This window comes from Dromaius novaehollandiae, chromosome 3 (assembly GCF_036370855.1).
Source record: "Dromaius novaehollandiae isolate bDroNov1 chromosome 3, bDroNov1.hap1, whole genome shotgun sequence".
In the NCBI taxonomy this organism is placed as follows: Eukaryota; Metazoa; Chordata; class Aves; order Casuariiformes; family Dromaiidae; genus Dromaius; species Dromaius novaehollandiae.
Genome location: NC_088100.1, coordinates 72,749,849 through 72,772,646, shown reverse-complemented (window position 1 = coordinate 72,772,646; position 22,798 = coordinate 72,749,849). Strand labels below are relative to the sequence as shown.

The following is a 22,798-nucleotide window of genomic DNA, read 5'->3' as shown; positions in this document are numbered from 1 at the left end:
GCTTTTGTATTGGTTTATTTACTACTATGAACGTGAATAATATTTGTACGTTGAAAATCCCATCCCAAGCATTTTGCTCAATGGGCTATAAATAGTCATTGGGAAGAAATAAGAGGGCTGGTATCAGTTTACTGAAGATCATAAGAGTAGTGGTTTCATTATCAGATAATGTTATGCACCTGTGGATTTTATGGTGCATAAATGAGATGTGGCTGTGTGTTGAAGCACATCTGCATTTAAAATACTTAGTGGTAAAAGAAAAACCCATCAAAAATCATGTCATTCTCAGCTCTCATGTTTGTTTTCTTTTGAGAATGATGAGCTTTTGAAAGTCAACAGACACATTCATAAAAGCAGCACATGGTGTCATTTGTTTCCTTTTCCAATTCTGTAATGTACCAGCACAAAGCTATTTCACATCTCAGGGCATGTATGACTGCGTGTCTTGTAAAATCAACTACTGTGTATGCAAGATAAGCCCTGGCATTTTTCTATCTGAGATCAGAATCAGTCCGGAGTTAAAAGGTAAAGCTCTAGCCCAGAAGTTCAATACAGCCTAGTTAAAAGCCTTGATTATAGTCAGATACAGTCTCAGTATCCTATGTCACAAACGTGTTTTGGTTCTTCCTTGTACTCTGATTTCTGGAGCCCGTCTCCAGAATTCGAGAGGTAATTTATAGAAGGAGGGAATGGTTTGATATAGCAAGGTCATTCCAACTGCTGAATCGAAAGATAGTTTCGAAGACCATTTTGCACACCCGGCTTTGCATATAAAGGTGATGAACCTCCAGGCTGCTAAAAGAGCTGGAAGTGCTCTCCAGAGGCAGCCCTCATGTCCAGCTCTTTGTTATCAAAAGCATCTGGTCTCTTCTAAATCTTTCAAGGACCCTCTTAAAAGCAGTTAGGCCTTTTATGGCTTCTCTGCCATCCTCTACCTACTGTTGGAAGCTTGTCCAGATAGGAATTTTAACTTTCTCTTTTCTGATTTCTTTCATGCTTATATCTACTTCTTCCTGTGCCTGTTGTATTAAAAGGGAGTAAATTAATCTTCTTGCAGCTTTCAGTTTGACAAGCTGAGCAGACAAAACTTTTCCAGCCTTCTCTCTTAAGATAACCTGTCCGTTTCTCTGGCTCTTCTAACAGCTTTTATGCTTACCTCTTCTGGTTTGAATTCATCTTTCTTGAACATGAGTAATTACAATTGTACAGAATATTTCTTTATATATTCATTCTTCATGCTGCCATTGGAATTTCTCATGCTTATGCCTTTTAGGATCACAGTGGGTTTTTCTCAGTCATCTTTTGTCAACTGGTATCCCCAGGTACTCTGTCATTTGCAACTGGCAAACTTCCAGCGTGTGAAAGATGCACTTAGTTTTGTGTCACTGAGTGTTCTGATATAATACACTAAACTCCACTGAAACCCATCATCTCTCTAAGGCAGGAACGTAGAAATATTTTCTGTTATTCCGCAAAGTAGCTCCATTTTTAGGTATTCTATCGTGCCACTTTTTTTTCGTTGTTGTTTCAGCACTGTGGCCCCCAGAGGACCTAAGTACAGGCTTAGAGCTGGTTTTGAATTTGTGAGATTAATGGATTAAAGTCTTGACCCTTTCTTAAGCTCACTTTCAAAGATTCTGCGTTGATAAGAAAGTACTCCTTCCCTCTGGCCATAAATCTTTTTTCTCCCTTCTTGTCTGAACATATACCCATAGATTTTGTCTGCTATATGCTGTGACAGAGCACATTTCATGTGAAAGCTTGCTAATGAAGGTGTACATCAGACCACAACATAAATGAAGGCCTCCACGGTGGAGTAATGGCATTTGGCTCCCTTTCAGACATGCAGTGCTGAAACTTCTGCCAAGTGTCACTGCATCATTAACTTTCAGTACAAGTTATCAGTCTGTGAATGGAAGAGCACAAATCACTTTCAGTGCACGTTCACAGAGGAGCTGCAGATTTAACACAGTAAGGGAGTGTAACTGGCAAATCAAACATAAAGCAGCTCTGAGGTACCATGGAATTTTTCACCGGACATCTAGGAAGTAGAAAGCTTGATTGAGTTCACTGAGGATTTTAAAGCATCAGAGTTGTCTGGTAGAACTAAGAAGCAAATGCCTTATCTTATCAGGCTGTATGTGGTAGGTTTTGTCAGCATTTCCATCTTTTAAGACCAGCTGTTAGCATTTTCAAGGTCAGCCCAGATGTGGAAGATTTCCTCTTTAGAGAATGCATGGCAGGATAATTGGAATTTACATCCTCTGATGAAACTCAGTATAGTTTTCAAATCAGTTATAAATGAGAAGGTGGTCTGCTTGCTGTGGATACTTCTCTTCTCCTTACTACGGCTAGTTCAGAAACATCAGAAGTTTGCTCCGACTGCTGTTCCCCTTCTTTGGTAACCAGTGTGGGACGAGCTGGTGGCCTCAGGCCAATTCCCAGTGAACAGATGCCAAATGACAAACATTGCCTCTACACCTGCTACTTATTTGCATCACTGTTGGCAACTACAGAAGAGAAGAAAAGGATTAAAATGGATTTGGAGGTTGAACAGGGCAAGAGATTGCCTCCCCAGTTTGAGGCTGATTTTACTGATGAAGCAAAGTTCTGATGATTAATAGATTTCATTTCTAAAGATGGTGATTTGGTGAATTTAGTGAATACTGAGTTCATGTAAGATAAGTGGAATAACTGTGTTAGCTTGATGGGTGAGGTCTATGCCCAGGTGCAGGATGTTAATGGGATCAGGTTTTTTAGTTCCATCAGAACTTGGCTTTATTTTACTTTGTTGTCTCCATACAGAAGTCCACCTACTTTTTATTTGGTGTCCCTTTATTTAGTATATATTGACAGCTTTACTTGTGAATAGCAAGATAAAATCCTGGTCCTGTTGAAGTCTGTGTTAATTTTGACACTGTGTTTTCTGGGGATTTTACCCAAAAAGTCTGAGGGTTTTTTCCTCCTATGTTTGTTATTCAGGCTTCTGAAAAGTAAGCATTTGGATGCAAATCACCTATATCATTAAATTTTCCCCTCCAAGGGTAAACTTTAGCAGCAAGGAAATGAGTAAATGTCTCCTTCCATCTGATGCAGTCCAAATCTGATATTTGGTTGCTTCAGTTGATGTAAAGCTTGTGCTAGATTAAATTTCTAATCAGACTGAAGTTGAAGGCAGTGGCATTTCACAGCTTTACTGTGCCAAGCCCTGTTTGCCTAGATCAATTACTAAATCAAACTGAAACTCCATACTGTCTCATTTCCCCTTTAATGATGTCTTTGTAAATTGATGAGCGTATTTTTCATGGTTACAAAATGTTGGTCAGTAATTGCTTACATCTTTTAAAATCTGAACTGGTTTAAACTAAAATTTTCCTTCAAGAGACTTAGTGAATTTATCAAAAACTCTTCAATGCCCTCTTCTGGGAATCTAAGAAAATGCAGGGAGCCTGTGCAAAAACTACAGGCAGCGACTAGAATATGCCATGTATGTATTACATGACCTCATTCAAAGAATGAGTTGGCTTGAGGTCATCTTGGTGTGGCTGGCACATGTATGTTTCCATTTTGCATGGACTCAGTACAGCTGGAGCACAATAGGGCATTGTCATGTGGTAGGGTAGAGCTCGCAGAGCAAAATCACTGCAGTAATGCTTTGCATTTGGAGCCTCAAGCAAAGCCATTGAAGCTGGCAGAAGCCATTTCACTGGCTTGGCTCAACTTGATTAAATAGAGAGTCCCGTAGGAAGGCTTCAAAGAATTTCACAAGATTTGGTACTTTCTATCAGCTCCATGTATACAGACAGAAAAAAAGGCAGCTGAGTGGGGTAATGTTGGCTTGTCAGAGATCCCACAGTGAACTGTTGGCACCGAGCTGAAATCCATTGCTGAAAACTGGCTCAATGAGCTTAAAGACTGAGGAAAAAAGATTTACTTACTATTTTGGTGGGTTGTTTTTAAAGTCCATGTTCTGTTAGAATAAGTCTCTCTAGCTAGCTTTCGAGTAAAAAAACTAGTCAGAAAACACACAGATGGGAATCAGGAGAAAAAACCTGTAGTCTCCTGCCATCTATGGACACACTTCATAGGGTCTGGACATGTTTTTTTCCACTTGGTCTTTAAATCTATACTCCTCTCTTCCTCACAGCAGCTTTCTGAAAGTTTAGTGAATGATTATTTATAAAGTGTTTTCAGATGAAAGACAAATAGGTTAAAATTGTTGTACAAGTAAACAAATACCAGCATCCCAGCATTACAGTTTCTAAGGCAGCCAAAATACTATTTTACAAATGAAAAGAGGAGAAGTATGTGAAAAAGTGTGTTTCTGAGGGATGCCTAGACTACTTTGGCTTAACCATAGATTTCCATCAGTATATATATTTCTATGCTGGTCATAAAGGGCTTGTTTCAGAGATTTCAGAGGGGAACTGAGTTAATGTGGTCAGACCAGTGGATTCGGTTGGTGTTTCCAACTTGCTGTGTTGGGAAGAAAAGGGAAGAGAAAACAGCTCATGATATACTGTTTGGAAACTATAATTTACTGTAATCAGACAGCTCTCATGAAATGTGAGAAGTCTGCATCAGTAAGTCCATTTCTCTTTTGTGTTCTAGGCTCTCTGTTCATAAATCAAGTTCTGAAGAAGGCTCTGTAGGTCAGTATATTTCATTTTATTTCATACTTCTATTGAATTCTTAAACAGTTTTTCAGTTTTGCTTGTGCTAGGATGTGAAGAGCTGAGTAAACATAATGCCAGCAGAAGTCAGCAGCATTTGGGTGTGTGGGGAGGGTGAGTCTTAACAGCTTTAAAAACAGTGAATAACCAGTTTTTTGTTGTTTTTGTTAATGTCATGCCCAAGTCTCTTTCTTTGTTTCTGAAATATTTTGCATTCTTAACTATGTAATTGTTTTCCATTGGATTTTTCTTCTTCTTTTTTTTGACTTACTATAATTAGTTCAGATTGTTATCCTAACTCATTAGTTAAACTGATAAAATTCTGGATTTTTTATATATTTTGTTCATTGAAGAGCGGAAGAAAAACTGCTTTCTTTTAATTTTTCTTGATACATCACGGAGTCTAATTTGGAGCTATATTTCAGAGAGTCAGTAAATCCAGTTTTAGTGCTCCTAGGGCAAGATCCAAAATGCTATAGTCATATGCAGAAATGCAGTGGCCCTGTATAAACTATGTTCATCTGAATTTTTCAAAAGTGGAGTGATGAACTAGCTCCGTATCGGTAGCCTTTCTACCAGATAAGGCATCTCTTGCAGATGGCATTAACTTTATAGCATGCACCCTAGCTAGTTCAATAGAACATAATTGTATGTCCTCCCTTGATCCAGATCCTGTTTCTTTTTTAAAACAGATATTTCTGAGTCATCAAGCAATACACAGATCTGATATTAATGGAGATGGAGTCCAGCCTTGTACAGTACCAGAACACTAAGTGCCGGAGTCACAGATATAGCTAATGATCTCATAAAATTTCTCATGTCAAGTAGCAAAATATGTGTGTGTATGTGTGAGTGTGTATACAGATGGATAGATAGATAGATACACACACATATATATGTATATAACATGTTTGTTTTCTGTATAGATACGCAGACATACGTTAGAAAATTCCTTATCTGATTTGTGGCTTAGGCTACAAAACTGTGGTTCAGCTAAAGAGAATAGACCAACAAAACATTTCAAAAACACTTCCAGGCTTGACATCAACAGCTCTACAAATATCAAAATGCATCTAAAATATTTTCTGTTTATAGTTCAAAATATGTAAGTTACTGGCTTTTCTCAGTCCCCTATAGCATTGGCAGTTATCAAAGAATGTGCATTTCCTTGGAACAAATACATCAGCGTAGTTCTAGTACAGAATACATTAAGAAAAACAGAAGATTTGGGGATTCTTTATTCTTGTTTTTGACTTAGAAAATACAACTTAATGCTCGAAAACTTCTCTAGTGTTTACTAACTAATGTTTCTTTCCAAAATTTTCCTTTCCCTTCCCCTTATCACCCCCTTCCCACTTTCCTTTTAGGGAAACCAGACTGGAAAAAGAAGAATAAATATTTTTGGCAGAATTTCCGAAAGAACCAAAAAGGACTAATTAGGCAGACTTCCAAAGGTAAATCCTTTTAAGGACACACAACCTAGCCGTATAAAATATGAGGAGCAAACATCACAAAAGAGCAAAATTCATTTGTAAAAGTGTGGCAGTTACAGGTCTGTAGATATGCAAAGCTCAGGAAGATGAGTTGCATTCTGTGAGGCTGCAACTGCATGAAGCTGGAGGCCTTCATACCTGGCGGTACCTGTGTCATTGATGGAACACATACACACATACAAACACACAGAGTCATGTGCATTTATAAATAGTATGTGTAAATTAACCAGATGCTTTTCCTTCTGATCCTGACTTGATTTGAGTAACTTTCTGTTACTTTGACCTGTTTACTTTAGGCCTGAACCCAGCCTTTCTCCCATTGCAGGAAAAGCCACTACAAGAAGGAGTAATAAAAGTGCATCTGGTGAATAGTGAAAATGTAGAATCCATTCTACTTAAATTGCCAGGTCCCTTTCTCTATTACTTCTCAGAGATACAGCTGTGCATTGCTTTAAATATTTTTCTTCATGAAGAAAATTACTCTTTCCCCATGTGTATCTGTTAGATCCTTATGTTGCAAACAGATGCTTCCCCAAATCACTATGTCTGTGTTCAAATAGATTGTGAAAGATGACAGGAACCCATTTATGAGGTTGAAAAGGGGCACGTTTACACTGTCAGTTAAGCATGGATCCTTGTCTGCTCTCCAGATAAGTTCTAACTGTCCGTGTTAACATGCCAAGCTTATACCAAGCGGACAGGTTGTGGATTTGGGAGGCCAAACACATCCAACACCTTGTGTCAACTCAGTTGCCAGTTCCGTAGTCTAGACAGATTGAGCAACGTGGCCTGTCTGCGGCTGGGAGGGCTCGCTGCACCATTCCTGGAAAGGTATTGCGTCTACAGTAGCAACAGACTACAGTATTCCTCACAGCTAAGTTCTAGCGCTTTCTCTTTTCTTTTGATTCTTGTCTCAAATGACTTCAAGGTCGATAACCACCTGATGATTTGGGTCACATTTTGTTTCTCCTTGTCATGCTCTCTTGATTTCAGTGTCAAAGTAGACTTAGTTTTGTAGCCCTAATTTACTTAGCTTGTCAGTAAGCTTATCATTGTCTTATTAGGTTGTACTGTTCAAATCATACTATGAGATTGCTCTGGGGAAGGCCTGTTCTGGCCAGCCAGATCCATGTGGCAACCAGATTCCAGGGCATTGGGTGAAATCCAATTTCAATATACTCCTCTCTCCATGCATGACCTCCTACACATGCTTGTTATCTCTTTCCTTTTTCTCTCCAGGAGAGGATGTAGGTTATGTGGCCAGCGAGATCACAATGAGCGATGAGGAACGGATCCAGCTGATGATGATGGTCAAAGAGAAGATGATCACCATTGAGGAAGCACTTGCTAGGGTATGATATGTGCACATTTTAGTTTCCTTGAGAGAGATTCTTTAGGATGTAGGAAACGGCAGTTTGGAGTTTGCAGTTGCTCAGAAAGGATAGGAGAAGGGGAGAAAACCTGCCCGTTTATTCCATCTCACTAGATAGTATGAATTAGATGGCGATTTCTTTGTTTATGGGAAAAGTGAGATTTAGCTAACCAAAGGTGGGAGTCATCTCAGCTGAAAGTAGATGTCTAATGTATGGCAGATGAGTTGAATCCTAAAAGCTCTTACTTCTCCCCACTGGCTATAAAGGGAGCTAGTCAGGGAAAAGCTAAAGTGTAGATATTTACATTGCAGATGTCTAAAGTTAAGGGAGACAGATCCTGCTTGTAGTATCTCTTATTTTTCATACATGTTCATAGGTTTTTTTTAAAAATAGTAAAAGAAATGCTTCAAGTGTTGCTGGGGTTGCCTTATTTTCTTCAGAATGGATTTTCTTCTTACCATTTTTGTGCTACTTATCGCTAAAGGGCAGTTTGATCAAAGACTTCCATTTTCACCCATTAAAATTTTATAAAATACTAACTTTTAAGCTGAAATTTCTTCTGCTTGTTTTTTAGCTGAAAAGGTGGTGTTTTGTTTTATTAAGCTTCAGGAAAACATATTCAGCCATTTTTGGCATTTGACATTAAAATGAAAACAGATGTATTTTTTGTTAAATGCAGTAGCTGACACAACTGTTTCTTTACAAAATCTGAATGTTAACGAACCCCAGGAAAAATAACCATGAAGGATTGTATTTGAGCAGGAATAAGGCTGAGATTTTAATTGTTCAGGAGCTGAAAGGTCACTGTTAAAGTTTCCCTACCACTCTTGATTTTGTTCCCATGTGCGAAATACTGTGATGAAACAGTATTCTGTATGGGCACCTGGGGTTCAGAAAATATGAGTCTGATGCTGAATTGGACTCTTACACATTACATCTTGAAATAGATTATCATAGAAGATAAAGTTCTGTTGTCTGAAGAAAATAACCCTTTGCTGGGTATCATATAATGAAAAAAATCCAAAATTTTAAAATTAACAAGAGGTAATATTGAGAATTCTTTGACTTCTCTGCAGTTGAAAGTTTTGTGGGAAGAGGATCGCACCTATTCTATATAGTGCAATATATGTACTGGCATTGATTCCCTCTAGTGGTCTGAATTACTAGCAGTAACTTTTATTTCTGTGATATCATTAGTTCTTGTCTGGTCTTCTGGACAATTTGACTCCAGTGGGATTAGTTTTTATGTCTTAAGCCTTTTATTGGAAAATGAGAAAAATGGTCTTAGTTTTATGATTATGAGAGATCTCGTCTCTCACTGTAGATAATTTTCTTTATGAAGGAGATAGGTAGACTGTTGTGGTTTAGTTTGTCCAGTGTAACTTGTGCTTCTGAGATGGAGATGTGTAACACACATCTTGTGAACCACTGTTCATGAAAATTCAGTGTTTACAGATCACTTCCTTTATAAAAAGTTATATCTCATCATGAAAACTCTTTGGATTCTAAAACACACAAATTTCAGTTTAAAAACAAGTGACAGATGCAGTGCAAAAGTTCTGAGTTTCCCAGTTCCACAGTGATATGGAAAAAAGCCTGAAAGGACATTGATTCTTGCTCTTTTATGAAGATTGATAGTTTCTTCTCACTGGAAAACGTTCACTCTGTCTTTTCAAATTTCAGCTGAAGGAGTATGAAGCCCAGCACAGGCAATCAAGTACGGTAGATGCTGCAGATTGGCCTGATGGTTCTTACTCAACATTTGATGGGTCTTCCAATTGTAATGTAAGTACCTGTCCTTCTGATACAGCTCTACAGTATCATTTAATATTTTACAGCTTTTATTGCGGTCCAAAAGTAGCCTGTTTTACAATGGTGATTTCCTATATAGCAGCTTATGCACTTTTTGACCTTGCGCTGCTGTGTTCTGTCAGCAGAAAATCTTTAACATGGATTTAAAATCTTCAAGGTCTGGTGTTGTGGACAAAGATCAACTTTAACTGTATACATAATCACATTTCTTTTTAATACAGCCCTTTGTCAATGAGCTTTTGAAACACAAGTGATACTAGGCAAAAATAGTTGTTTTCCAAAACAAACAGAAAAGGCTTTTTGATTATTTAGAGGGAACCGTTACACTTTACTTCTCAGTTACTGTAAATCAGCAGAGTTTCTTAGGCCTTCCTAGAGCTTGTTGATGCATCCTAGTTGAGGGTCAAAGTCCTAGCTGCCTGCTGCTTGTAAACAGTTCCAGCTCTGCATTTGCTAACTCTCAGCCCAGAGTATTTGCAGTTTTTGCCAGACCCGTAAACAGTAAGGCTGCTTTCCTCCCTCATTTTTACTTCTGAGCTGTGTAGCTTCTCTTGTTTTTATGGACACCAGACAGTCTTTGTGTCGCGCCATACTGAATTAATTATTTTTTCCTTCCAAAAATCTTCATTTTCACTGAGTAGTTTATTTCCCTTCATTTCTCTAATTGAAAGTTCACAAAAAAATCTTACAGATGAACACATTTGGCTGTCAAATCCAAGCTCTTTGTAGCCCATATAATTGAATCATAGGCCTTTGAGCCCATTGATTGATTTATTTATTTTATTGTCAATGGAATTTCCTGCTAAAAGTAGCAGACAGTTGGCATCTCCTTCCTAAATGAAGAGAGGAATGCTATGTCATTTTATGAGATGTTTAAAATATTTTGTGGTAGAGAGAGATTTTCTTGCCTGTATTAAAAAAGAAAAAAGAAAAAAGAAAGAGGAAGACGCCCCTCTTCAGTTAGATGAGAGAACAGGGGGGATTGATGTTGCCTTATACTCTCTTCTGATATATCAGAAATGTGGGAGGAATAGGGAAGGAAGGATCCTGATTCCCCTGCACTGTTTGTTTATCTGGGTAAAAGCTGTCTTGATCTATTCCTCCTTAGTATTTATAATCTGAACTTTCCCCTGTTAAGGACTTTGGTTAAGGTACTCGTAGCATAAGAGCTTGGAAACTCATTCGCCTTGGTCGTAGCTCAGAGGGATACTGCGTTGCTCTCTCAGATCTTATGACAGTGGTTTACTCTTGTGTTGAAGTTACTGAGAGCTGTGCACACCTCTGAGGACAAAACGTGACTCAGTATTTTCTCTGTAATAGAATGACTTGGCATCTTTTCTCTGAAATTGTTTTCCTTAGCTGTCTTTACACTTTGATCCAAGTTGCATCTCTCTGCTCTTCTGATGAGATTTTAAGCATCTTCCTGCTAAGTTCTGTATGGGTTCTCTATTCCATAGTTCAAAACACCTTTGAAGATTTTTGCCTTTGCTGTTAATATTTATCCCAGTTGCATTTAACAGAAGCTGTGAAACTGCGTACCTTCAAGGGAAAATCAGATAATGTGCAGAAATGAGGATTCCTGTTAAAACAAAAATCAGCTTGGCTTCTTTTTTTGCGGACCAAAAAGAAACTAGGATAAACTGAGGTGAAAGACTTTGGGCTATAATCGCCATGCAAGAGGGAGAAAACCAAGGAATGCAGATATGTCTAGAGACAGGGCTTGTGTTCACCCAGACTGCTTTGCCAAAGGATATTTCTGTTAATCTAAAATGACTAATTTTTGAAAGGTGCAGAGATACTTCTGTCTTTGAGCCCTTTCTTTGCCAAATACGTTGACTTTCAGTGCCATTCGTGTGCTTTGTACAATGAGATTTTGGAAACTAAACTTAAATCCACCACATTCATTTTATAGAGGCCATGAAGCAAAGATGTTTTTCCATATTTTAAAAACATTCTGTTAGATAGCCCTCTGCCTTCTAACCTCAGAAAGTAGTTTAAAATATCAGTCACTGAAACTGAAATTTCTGGTTTGAATTAGAAATCCTCGAGCAATGCTCTTCTGGTTTTGTTGGCATTTTTCCTGTTTTCTTGTGTTTTCAGTCTCATGGACAAATTGTTACTAGGCAGATTTTAATGGAATATTGTGATCATACTTGATCATTTTGTGAATGTTTTGTATGCACAAATGAAAAAGTGAACTGCAGGATAATGGCAAACAGAGAAAATTTAGGAAAGGCATAATTTTTCTCTACTTTTTTTAGTTTACTTGCCCTGCATTTGTTCAGTAACCTTGGGGATTTAAGAGACCTCAGGAGACTAGTATAATGGCTTTTTTTGTTTGTTTGTTTGCTATCTTTTTATCTTTCCAGGAAGAGGAGACTTGCTGCTAGTTGGGAGGACTTGGGAGGTTGGGTCATTATGTCCTTATGGAGAATCTTGGTCTAACTTTGCCCACAGACAACATTGCAGGGAGAAAAAGATGCTGGAATCTAAGCCAAGGGAGAATCTGAGAATGAAGGCAGAGGGTCTGGAGAGCTGCAAGTGTTTAAGTACTCCATACTGTCAAGTCAGTTCTGCCTAGGACATGACAACAACCAGCTACAAAATAACATCTAAAGGGCAAAGATCATTAGTTGTTGTTTGTCTTTTTTTGAAAAGATGACCACAATTGTTGCTGTTGTTTTTTAACTTGTAAAGCTATCATGTGTTTATGACTAACAGCACTGGCATTGATACTAGCTAATCTCATTTTAAAAATTTTAAGATTCTTTCTCCCAGCTCCTCCTCTTAGATTAATGTTCCAGGAAATGGAAACTTGCATTTCATACCCTTAGAAAATTACATCCTGAAGCTGAGAAAGGATTGAGGGGTCATCTCCTCGGCATCTGAAGGGAGGCAGTCTGATGTCGTTTGTGTGCTGTTAGTTGTATGTCCTGTGCGGTTGCTTTTAAGGAACAAACAAACAAAAGCCATGCTAAGCCAGTAGGTGACTTGGTTCTCTGCCACTTCAGAGCAGTTTGTAGCTTTCGAGCTCACTGCTGTATGTCCGTTCTGTTTCACAACAAAGTATGCCGGTTTATGTTTGCTAGTGTGGGAAGGGAGTTGCAACTGTTTTTCATCATGTATCACAAATCTAACACTCCTAAAGTTTTTTTCACAAATTTATTTCTGAGTGTTTATTTTTCATCTCAGTTGGAATGAAGGCTGCTCACAGCAACTCTCTAGACAGGCTTTCATTGCCTCTTGCCAAGTATTGGGATGTAAAGCAGGTGCAGATTACAAATGAATCCCTTTTTGGACTTTAGATAAGGGCCTATTTGTCCTTGGGAGTCAGAAAGTCCAGGGGAAGAGAGGATTTCAAAATTGTATCACATTCTTTCTTTATAGTGAGGTGCCCTTTATGCTTCTTAAAGATAGAAGCTCATTTGATAACTCTGGGGTGCTGAAATGCTCTGTTCATCTCAAGCAGAAGTCTAAAATCACTGTGTCTTACCCCCATCCTCAACTGCTCTGTTTATAGGGCTCCAGCCCAGCTTGGAGGACCAATATTAGGATAAACCAGTATAAATCCTTTTCTGTGCCCTCTGCTGAAAGACTGCTGGTTGGTACCAGTTGTCATATTTGATGCAGAAGTGGCGGGAAGGAGAGAAGCAGGAGGGAGGCCATGACCCAACTGTATATAATACATACACCGTCACTAAAACGAACCGCTGATTAACTTTGCTGCCATCTTCTGTAGAAGCAAGTAAACTGAAGTTGTAATTATCACTGGACTGAACTATTTTATTGGTCTCATTGGTTGGGTTTTTGTTTTTCAGTTTTGATCAGCAAATAATGGTCAGCCATGCAGAACTCATTAACACAACCTTCCAGATAGTGTAACAGATCTTTATTTGAAGAGTGCCTCAACAAGCTGTGCCACACTTCTCCAGCATCCCCTCCTGCTCTGTGTGTCCTTATCAATCCCAGTAGAGAGGCCATAAAACTCATGAGCCTGGGGAAAAATAAGCATCTCCCTCCAGCAGAAGTGCTCCAACAGTGCAGTTCCCGGATAAGGCGATATTCCTATCTCAGCCGACATTGCTGTTTTATCTGCCCTCCAAAATCTTCTTTACCCAGGACTGTCGACATGGCACCTTTATCAGTACTGAATTCACATCCCATTTATTTTCTTTGGAGAGAGTGGCAGCAGTTCTGCAAAATTGGAGGTATACAGTGCAAATCTCCAACTATTGTCTTGTATTGATCCATTTCATAATAGGAGGCAACAAATTGAGTCCACACAGAAATAACTCTAGCCAGAGGGAAATAATTTTTTGTTGTTCCTGGTCTTTGTGTTATTTCTTGAGGACATTTTCATTTATTAAGTTGTTTAATGGGGCTAAAAATTAAAAGAATGTTCAGTATTTGTTTTGTATCTACTACCATTGTCAAAGACAAAATAATGGACTAGAATGGACTTTGAGTCCTATTCACTTGAATTAGAGGTATGCTGTAACTGTTGAATCAGGATTGTATTGCCTATGCACCTGCTCCCTTATTGGTATAAAGCTAAGTCTGATAAAAGACTTAGTCTGATAAAATTATCTCTGACTTACTACAGTTATTACTGTGTTCATTGGTAAATGTGAAGAGTGAGAAGAAAAGAAATAATTACAATATAACTTCTATAGAACCAATTACCTCAGAGTAAATCTAAGAATAACTATAGTAAATGCATGTTATGCCGGGTTATATTGTATTTCAGTGATTCAGTTTGCTGATGCTTTCTACATGCAGCAGTTTTTAGATTGATTTTTATTTTTATTACTGATGTATTCTTGAAGCCTTTAACCAGTTGTTCACATTATTACTGCTAATAATATAAGACTATATTGCAATAGATGTGAAAAAGCCCTCTTCATGTTCTTTTAATATAGTCAGTGTAACTCATTAGAACTAAGTTAAAAGTCAGTGAATATTGGGAACCAGTATTTAGCATGAATGGACACTAGGATATGATGAGAATTTGTAATTTAAGCACTAGTGTTTAAACTGAAACAGGATAGATAATTTGAGCATTCTGAAAGCTGGTTTCATTGCAGATAATCTAGATATTCATGCACTACATTAGGCCATTTTTGCTGTTATCGCAAGACTTACCATTTTTTTTAAGTTATTTTTTTCCCATCAAAGGCTTAAGGGTGGAAGAGGATGTTTCTGTGTTTCACTGCTGCTTGAAGAGCTTCTTGCCCCCTCCAGGGCCTGTATGCTCTTTGAAGTAGTGGAGGGGGGCTAATGCTGAGCATGCCTATGAATGAATGCAGAGCTTTCATCTTTGCTTCAAGGAGTCTAGTGACCCAATTTGTGTTAAGATTTCCGACAGGCACTGATGTGCTTCGGTTGGATGATATATTTATTACTGCTCTCCACTTTCTTATAGTAATGTTACTGCTTAGAAATAGGTATGATGTAGAAAAAGCTGCTAATAAGACCCAGCTTCAAGATGATATTGCAAAATTCCCACATTATATGTCTAACACAGGGACCTGCTCCCAGGAGGCACTGGCTGTCCTTATTTTCCATGGATCTCATGGGAGATGTTCAGCACTTCGCAGTAGAAGCCAGTAGCAAAAAAATTACAGCATGTTTTGTTATGATCTTTCCCCCATCTCTATCCATGCACAAGAACAGAGTTTCCCATGGGTATAGTAACCCACAGAAGTCTTCACAAGAGAAACACAAATCATCATTATAGTTTCTAGGACACAACACAAAGTTTGAAGTTAGATCAGTACCATGCAGTGATGATAGCAGAACAGGAGATCGTAGATGTGTTTTTATTTGTTTTCTGAAAACACTGCAGGCTTTGTTACCTATTCAGTCTGAAATTTTCCAGTATATTTTGGAATCTGCAATTGAAACACATTTATTTACAAATAAAACTAAATCACTTCTGTTTTAAGTGTTATTTACAGTGGAAGACCTGTGCATATTGCCATCAGATACCATTTAACTAGGTGTGTGTTGGTAGACTGGATTTGGTCTGATGTAATTAGTCTGTAGTAAGGTCTCAAAGAAAGATGTTCCTGCTATCGTGACTCAAAGAAGAGAACTTGCAATAACACACGGGCAATGCCTGTAATTAAGCGTGTTCATAACCAGCGGTGTTTTGGCTTCATTCAGACAAGCCCAATTGTCTTACTATACCACAAAATGCTTGGCTGCATATTTGAGGAGGGTCAGAGCTGGGAAGGCAAGTTGAACTAATATTCATTCCAGTGTGTTACTTCGCTTTTTTGTGCCTTTTGAACCTTGAGCAGCTGCCTGAATTTGCTGCTTATTACCTAGTAGAGGGGGCAGGTTTACCTTTTTTTTCCTGTGACCACTCTCACTGCATGTATCATCCAGCAGGAGATGCTATAAACCATAATGTGGTTTCCCAGCCCCCATCTTTTCTGGGACCAAGCCTGTTAACTTGGAACAAAGCCTTGCTCAGTTCAAGAATTAGAAATCTCAAAAGCCATGTGTTTCATTGCCCTATTTGGCAGACCCAGGCTGAATAATCTTTACTTGTGGTACAATAGAAAATTTTAATTGAGCTCCTGTCGTTTACCACTTGCCTCCCCCTGCCTCTGGTGTTTCCTTCCTCTCAGTTATGATGCTGATTTTAATACTTTAATTGTTAGAGAATGCTGTAAAAATGTAATTTAAATTACTATACCCCTCACTAGAGGGGTCTCTCTCTCTTTTATTCTTTTTTTCTAAATGATCTGTGATAGGAATTTTGCTTTATGTCATGTCTTGCTGTTCTACCCCTGGTTTTCTGAAATGGTGAGAGGTTGGTTACCAGGGCCAGTGGTGTACGCCATTCAGGAGGGGTGCAGTATACTCCAAAGAATAGGGATTCTCCGCAGGCCTTCTTAGGCCAAAACGCAAGATGCAGTTGAGAAAGCCTTGTTAGAGACCCTCTTTCCCAGGCATAAAAGAGGCTGCAGGAGCATTGCAAAGGAATGCTGTGTTGTAGCAGATATGAAATAATGCAGTGCAGAGCTTCAGTCTGCCACGTACATGCACCGATGATGAGTGGTACACGAGTACAGTCATAATGTCATTAAAATTAATTATTCTAATCAGAGAGAGGAACAATTCACCGTGAGGAAATGTGTCTGGCTTACAGATGCAAATGTCAGCAATGTGCTTTTCAAAATTATTTAACTAAAACCTGGAAACAGTTAACATCTAGGAATTTGCCTAAGCAGCTATTCTAGTATCAAGACAGACCTCCTGGGAGAACTACATTTTTTCATTCTCCTTACTTATGACAAATATTTCCCACTAATTTCAGCAAGCAATGTCGTCACCCGCTAACGTGTAATATATCTGTCACCAGCGTAGCCATCGGACGCTCCTTTGATTTCTTTGTAAGTAATCACAGAGCAAACACAGACGTAGGATCCCTGCTTTCTTCAGTTTACCGAAGAGGACTGACACCACCACGTTTTTTAGACTTTTACAATCTTTGCGATATGTGTTTTAGACTCTTGCAGTTGATTTTGTTAAGTGGCAAAAGCATTTTTGACCTCTTGTAACTTTCTTAAAATTCTGGAAGCAATTTTCTGCCTAATCTCAGAATATGATGTGGATGATCACGTCTGAACTTCACACGGTTTCCTATAAACAGCTCCTGCAGTGATTAGAGGTTTGCAAAACTTTCTTAATGAAACCTGAAACCTTCACAACTCAAGCTGTAAGCCCAAAACTTAGACCAGTATCACTCATGGCCATGAACTTTTAGAGAAATCTGGGTTATATTTCAAGGAAGTCGCGGTCATGTTCCACTTGATGTGGGCCGGTATGCTACTGAAATTAGAGAACACTGGCTGGTTTTATCTGAAGCTTAGAATTTTCCATAGGGTTTTACATCAGAGCTTTGGGGCTGAAGTAAAATTCAAGGGTAAGAGCCTAGCTAAAGCCAGCCAGTAATCTAGTTTACATGACCCCTAGGGAGCAGAAAGCTGTATGGTTATTAGCACAAAGATGGAGAAAACTGAGAAAGTATTTTTGGCTGGGTGGCTCATTAAAAAGCAGCCAGTCATCAGAACTAAATGGTTAGTCCTGCTATGGTTTCACTGTGTGACTGGTCTGGGGTGAGCCCAGGTTACCTGGACGTTGAAGGTCTTGTAAGGTAAAGGAAATATTTCTGCAGCTTAAAGAGGGTTTTGCTGTGCTATGCCTTTGCTACTACCTTCCACCAATGGATAGCGCTGCTCCTAATTAGTATACGTTTTGTTTGTGCTTGTGCCTGAGCAGAATTGTCTGAAGTAGGGATTTGCCCCGAGGTTTGGGATGATGGTTGAATGTAAAAGGAGTGCCAGTTCACTTGAGCATCTCAGTCTGTTTCCTGGGAAGGGAGATGAGAACCTAGCCTAGGAGGAGAAACTCTGTCTGTTGAAAGTCACACCGCAGTGCTTCATAAAGCAGCACATAGCAAGTTTTAGACCCATCTGAGATTTCTAAATTAAACATCATTTGCCTTTCCAGTTCACAGTGATGTTATTTTTTTCTAGCACTGCAAAATGAGCAAAAGAGTAATTAAGTTCACTAATTTAAAAAACATTGAGGCAAGGTTTATTTTTCTGCCAAATTAGCCATTTATAAAGGGAAATTCTCTGGGGGTCTTTTTGTCAAAAGAATTAAAAATTGAAAATAAAAGGAGCCTGGTAAAGGACTTAAGTTATATTTCCTATAGACACAGCCTCCACTCTAGCGGTAGTGTTTAAGGGTCACTCTTCGTCCTGGCTTTGCACAGATTCTCTGTATTTTTTTTTTTTCTTTCACTGAAATTCCATAGACAGTAATTAAGGAACTGGAGGCCAGCAAGAGGTCAGCAAGCCTTCGTCAGTGAAAACAGGGATTGTTTGCCATGTACAACACTCCCTTTTTTCCTTGTGGTGAATAGAAGATTTGCTTAGAGCTGATGACTTATGCCTTTCTTGCAAGTTATGCAGCTAGCGAGTAACTGGGGGAATCAATCAGTGAGCAGAAAACAGCTAATTGAGTCCAGCATCACGCTTTTTTCTTCTTTACATATTCAGCACTGGAATCGGAGCCAGTTTGGTGTCTGATAATGTAACTCCACAAGAAGAGACATTTTGTGCGCAGGATTCTAAGCGAATACAATACTAAAGAAGAAGGGTCTAATCCTAAATTTTAGGGTTACGAAGCTGCCTGCAGTTGAGCACTCAGGGGAATTACTCGAAACTGAGCTTTAGGCCTATAAATGCCGAAGCTGGTAAGTCACTGAGCGTGTAGCGTGATGTGGAGAGGATGTGCCTCCTGTTTCAGAGGGGGAGAAAGAGAAAAGGCTTTTGTGGTTATTGTTAGGCACAGCACAGCACGCTTGGCTTTTCTCGGTTCTGCTCTTCCTTTCCGTGGGCTTTTAAGCTCTCTTCTGTTCTATTTTCCTGTCTCTGACTTTATCCAGGCATCTCTAACAAAAAAAAAGTTAGAAGGGTTGTTTTCTTTGGCGGATGTAAAGCCTGTTAGAGAGAAAGAAGAAAGGACACGTGTAGCCACGTCTCCTAAAGTGAACAGCAAAATCTCTTGATCCAAGAGCTCGTAGTTCTGAAGCGAGCTAACAACGGCTGGTGTGATATGCGCAGCGCATAAATCCGGATGTGTGTATTTGCCCCACTCTGCTGGACAAGACTTGCCTGATAGCCAAAAATAATTGCAGCTTGGACTTAATCAGATATTAGGAGATTTACTGGTTTTTTAGACTGGAGATTTCCTAGAGATTTCAATTTGGGGCTGAGCTGTTACCAGGCATAAAATGAATTGTAAAAGTTTAATATCTCTCTAAATGGCTTCATACAGCTTGTGTAAGTCATGTATGTTTTTGTTTACCAAGCTGAAACAGATTAATCGTTTATAGAAGCTTTAACTGGATACCATCCTAATATTTCTTCAACACTTTTATTAGGACCTGGCTAGCAGACTTTGCATATCTTATGTTTTATAAAGACTGCTGCTGTAACCCTGAAGCGTTTCCAAGCGTAGTCCTGCAGAAAGCTAGCTACTTACTTCTGGTTTACATTTGGCCAATTAAATCCAAATACCCTAATAAATGTTAGCTTTTTGTGCGTGTACATCTGTGTAAAGCCCTGATTCAAAGGGGGACGTGAGGATTTTATGCTGTTGTTCTTTATATGGCACGTGAAGTGGACCGGATGCTTTGCAGTTACAGAGCGAGGTGTATGCCTTGCCTCCAGAGCCTGGGGTCCGGGCGGACGGCAGAAAAGAGTCTGCGTGAGAAAAGTGGGAGAGAAGGCAAAGAGGAAGCTGGGAGCAGACCTATAGAGAATTCCTGGAATAGCAAAGTACATGGCCTGGATGTAAGGCTTTTTTCTTTGCTCTTACCTATGAGATGACGAAACGCGTGGCATTCAGAGATAAACAGTTAGGAAAAATATTCCAAGCATACAAGGTGATAGAGCTGGCAAAGGGGGTTGTTCTCTCGCGGATTTGAGAACATCTCCGTAGGTTTACGGCCACGTTTGTTGGTGGCGAAGAGCTGTGCGGTGGGGATGGGCCTTGGCCTCTCCGTGTTTTTCCAGCCATGTGGTACATGGTGGCTGCAGTCCTCTGCACGCAGTCCTTGGTATTTACAGATGCTGTTAATTTAGTTCCTGTTCCCCCGTAGCCCTGCATGCATTTGTGTAGCGGAGCTCTCCAAGCTGGCGGGGTTTCCGTGCTGTGAGAGCATTGCAGATGTGTCGGGGATGCACTTGTTCCAAGCGGAGCTGGGAAAGGAGCCTCCGCCCGAGCAGCGCCGCCAAATTGGCCCCAGAGGCTTCGCTGTAGCCCCGGCAGCAGAGCGGTGCGCTATCTCTTTAAAGCAAGTATAATTTTGTGTATTGGCTTGGTCAATTTGTTATGGTTTAAGACTGTGGAGCCAGCTGTCTGCAATCTGATGTAATATTGCCATGGAAACCAGAAATGAAACACTTAAGCATTCACCACAGAATTACTACATACAGCATTAGCCAAAATAATTAAAAGTTGAGCCATATGGGCTTTTGGATGGAAAAAATTTGGAGTGGAGAAGATGGAAATTAAGTTGTTCCTATTTACAGTACTGTAAATCCGTTTGTTTTCCCCTTGGAATATGCGGAGAGGCCTGCTCACGAGGCACTCAAGGCTCAGGGCGATGGAGGTACGGGGGGATGCCGGTTTGCCCAGCGAGTTCGCTCTCCTGAAATTCAGCACCAGGGCATAGCCTGGCGCAGGGCGCAGCACAGCAGCCGCGGTGTGCCGGCGCTGCCCGCCCTCGTAGGGGCACCTGCAGCGTGGTGCCCGGCAGCACAGCGCCGCTCACAGCGCAGCGCCTTCGTTTCCTGGATGTCCTTCTACTCAGGGCAGCAATTTGCAACCGCGTCCCCTTTTTAACAAACTCCCTCGTCTTTTGTAGCGCTACAGGGCATTGAAAAACTTTCAAGGAGGGAGCGAGCAAGAGAGGGACCCCGACAGCAAGCTGCGTTGAAACTCTGTGCCAAAGCGTAGCTGCTAGGGCTGTCCAGGAAACCATTTTCCTAACCCACAGGAATTCTTGAGATTAGGATAACTTTCCCATCTGAAATCAGGAACAACAACAACAACAATCTCTGTGATCTTGAAAGCAGGGGGAGAAGTGGGTTGGATAGGTGAAAATGTTTAAGTTTGATCATTTCCAAATATGTCACTTCAGCCTAAATGTTTGGCATTTCTTTTTTCCTTTTTAATATTAGCTGTAAAAGAAAAGCTGCTTGCACTGAAAAACTAAACTTTGTATGCCAAAAGGGAACATTTTGATAATTTCAGTTTTTTTCAATTGTTTCAAAAACAGGAAGTGAATCGAAAATAGTCCTTTCCCCAAACAGTCTCGTTTTCAAGGAATCAGCGCTATTTGACAAGAAAGTTTCCTGACAAGCACCACTGGCATAGTGACAGATGTTTTTCGGTCTTTTTGCATGGAGTTATTAACCATCCTTTTCCTTTAGAAAAGATTTTCCATGCCACACGCTGCCCAGTATGAGAGGGAACAGACTGCTAGTGAGACTCTGATTTTGTTTTTAGTCAAAGTATTACCCAGTGGTTCCCATTGTTAAATACAAGCTGTTCTCAGATCTTTCAGCTGAGCATCAGAGCTAGGAAGTATCTGTCACTGCATGCGAAGAGCCTTGGCTTGCTGGAACAAAGGATGCAGAGAGTCCCGAAACTTCAGGAAATACCAGCTAGCTCTTTTTATGATGTTACTGTATTTATTTTAAAGTGTGGTAGGGACCCACTGTATCAACCACTCAGATTTGGCATCAGTATCCTGTACTAAAACTATTTGGATGCTCGCTTTCACTGTGTTAATAGTGAATGCAGATGTCAGGCATTTTAAAGTGTTTTCTCTTTTTTTTTTGGTGGATTGTCATACAAGACAAAGAGGGGAACAGGTTTTTATTGGATACCAGTGGGCCAAAATAAGACCAGTGATTTTGTAAGTCAGCATTCTTATTCTTCAGTGAAATCCTGGGTTGGAGGATTGGTTTTGAGCTATTCTCCAAATCTGACAGAGCTCGCAGTGTTAGAAGCAGTGTTGTAAGTGTTATAAGTCTTGCAGACCAAGGCTATATGAAAAATAATGAAGGAAAGAAATGACTTAAAGTAATTGCATTTAAAATAAACATATTTTGAGTGCAGAGTTTGCATGATGCTTGCTTGCCAGGATTGCTTAATGGCCTAAAAAGTCTTGCCTGAACTTCTTAATTACAGACAATATTCTATTCTTCATCTTATCTAAATATGCCTGACAGGGTATGTCTTGTTGTTTGACATGTCACCAAGTTCTCCCAGCTGTAATCTCTGAACTAATGCTCATCCTGCAGCTTAATCTATCTTGACATAAACAAGTCTCTTAATCCGCTTTACTGCCTTCATCTTCCTGAAGGAAGACTGTTAATTGTCTAGCCACTTAGGACCCATAATAAATGCATTCCTGTAGGTTTTGGATGGCAGAATGGCAATTCGTACTGCCACATGTGGTCCATTTGGTATTCCTTCTTGTTTTGGAATAATATGAAATTTGTGGGAAATCGGTAATTGACAGTGTCCTTGCAGACAGCGGCTGAAGTTTGCTGTGGCATTGTAAAACGTATTCCTGTGCAGTAGATTTTCAAAGCTGTGCTGATTCCTTCAGGCACTGTCTGCGCCTTTGAAAACGTACTTGTGCGTATACAGCTGCTCACTGGTGTCCTGTCCCATGGCAAGCACAGTTATTACCACATCCTGATATTTGAGTATATTTGAAAAGCAGAAAAACATTTTTATATTTGCGCCTGTCTTTTATTCAGTCTCTGGTAAAGCAAAGACAGCGTTTTTGTTAGGGACGAGAAAGGGATTGGGTTTTTTTATTGCCTCGTGTTTTCTCGGGATCTTT

General features: G+C 39.7%; 1 protein-coding gene across 6 annotated transcripts in view; it reads left to right on the top strand.

Annotated features, from left to right (window-relative positions):
- Positions 1 to 22,798, top strand: part of LOC112983271 (SAM and SH3 domain-containing protein 1) — a 565,928-nt gene that overhangs the window by 509,676 nt on the left and 33,454 nt on the right. For 5 of the 6 annotated variants that reach the window (XM_026100264.2, XM_026100262.2, XM_064509184.1 and 2 more), the window contains 4 exons: positions 4,612 to 4,652; positions 6,041 to 6,127; positions 7,406 to 7,518; positions 9,223 to 9,324. In XM_026100264.2, coding sequence (XP_025956049.1) covers positions 4,612 to 4,652; positions 6,041 to 6,127; positions 7,406 to 7,518; positions 9,223 to 9,324 — 343 coding nt within the window. The remainder of the gene's footprint in view (positions 1 to 4,611; positions 4,653 to 6,040; positions 6,128 to 7,405; positions 7,519 to 9,222; positions 9,325 to 22,798) is intronic. The other variant, XM_064509183.1, reaches the window with a different exon arrangement.